Genomic DNA, 1,240 nt, shown 5'->3' with positions numbered 1-1,240 from the left:
ACGGGTAGGGCCGAAGGCGTCACCAAGGGATGCAAGACATTCATCGTGGTCTGCCAATTTAAAACAGGAGGACGACATTTAATCTTGAATCTCCTTCACGGTTTGTGTGGGGGGAAAAATCTGCAGTCAGGCTTCAAGCATTGCCATCATTAATCATCGCAGGAAATGAACGCTGCAAGTATATAGAAGGACTCCACACGGTGGCAATTGTATTACATAGGCATCAAAGGGCGGGAAACGCCATACATACGGTGTAGAATAGGAGTTGCTTGGGCACCGCCGAATCGAATTCATTCCCAGCCAGAAATGGAAGAGTGACTAGTCTCGGCAAAAGCAACAAAGACCATCCAGGGGACCCCCTAGCCGAGTATTCTCTAGCAGATAATAATATTCCATCAACCATTATCGGAAGCCATTGGTATTGCGCAGGTTTGAAACGGACCAACAAGAAGGTGCAATTTGCAGATGATCAAATAAGGCAAGCAGAGGATGTCGTACAGGTGGTAGCAAGGAGTTTACCAGGTTTCCAAATGTGTATCTGCTGGTAGGATGCTGCAGTGATGCAGTCACACATAAGTATAAAGGGAAGACTGTGATGACTGAGGCTGAACGTTATGAATCTCTCCGGCATTGCAGATGGGTTGATGAAGTTGTGCCAGATGCTCCTTGGGCGATTACAAAGGAATTCTTGGACAAGTACCAAATTGATTTTGTTGCTCATGATGCTCTTCCATATGCTGACGCAAGTGGAGCTGGCAAGGATGTTTATGAATATATAAAATCAATTGGAAAATTTAAAGGAACGAAGCGCACTGAGGGTATCTCAACATCTGACATCATAATGCGCATGCTAAAAGATTACAATGAATATGTGATGCGGAACTTGGCTCGTGGGTACACAAGGAAGGAGCTTGGAGTGAGCTATGTAAAGGAAAGATGTTATTGGTGACAGAGAACAAAGTTGTTACAACAAATTTGAGAGGAGCTTGGTTGGTAGGTGCATGCGTGATGCAGGACAAGGAAGTTTAATTATTAATATTTCATCCATTGGTGGCCTCTCACGTGGCGAGTTGCCTGGAGGAATCACATACAATGCTTCCAAGGCAGGCATAAACACATTGACAAAGGGTATTAGTACAACTCTGATTACAAGAATAGACTTTGACATCAGTCCGTTGAACAACCTTGGTTGATAACTGTTTGACGAAATGTCAAACCTTTGAAGTCTTAGTATTTTTTA

At 43.6% G+C, this 1,240-nt stretch overlaps 1 protein-coding gene across 1 annotated transcript; it reads left to right on the top strand.

Annotated features, from left to right (window-relative positions):
* The first annotated feature begins 525 nt into the window (after positions 1–525).
* Positions 526–949, top strand: LOC149551048 (choline-phosphate cytidylyltransferase 2-like). The gene has a single exon (XM_089790045.1). The coding sequence runs from the start codon at positions 596–598 to the stop codon at positions 947–949; it is 354 nt and encodes a 117-aa protein (XP_089646171.1). The 5' UTR covers positions 526–595.
* Positions 950–1,240: the final 291 nt, after the last annotated feature.

The sequence above is a fragment of the Cupressus sempervirens genome, chromosome 6 (genome assembly GCF_028749045.1).
Source record: "Cupressus sempervirens isolate cs-2001-9-10 chromosome 6, ASM2874904v1, whole genome shotgun sequence".
NCBI lineage: Eukaryota > Viridiplantae > Streptophyta > Pinopsida > Cupressales > Cupressaceae > Cupressus > Cupressus sempervirens.
The sequence above is the reverse complement of the archived record's forward strand: the minus strand, read 5'-3'. Positions and strand labels throughout refer to the sequence as shown.

Coding starts and splice junctions, on each gene's coding strand:
- LOC149551048 (XM_089790045.1), top strand. CDS start 596: ATGACTGAGGCTGAACGTTATGAATCTCTCCGGCATTGCAGATGGGTT.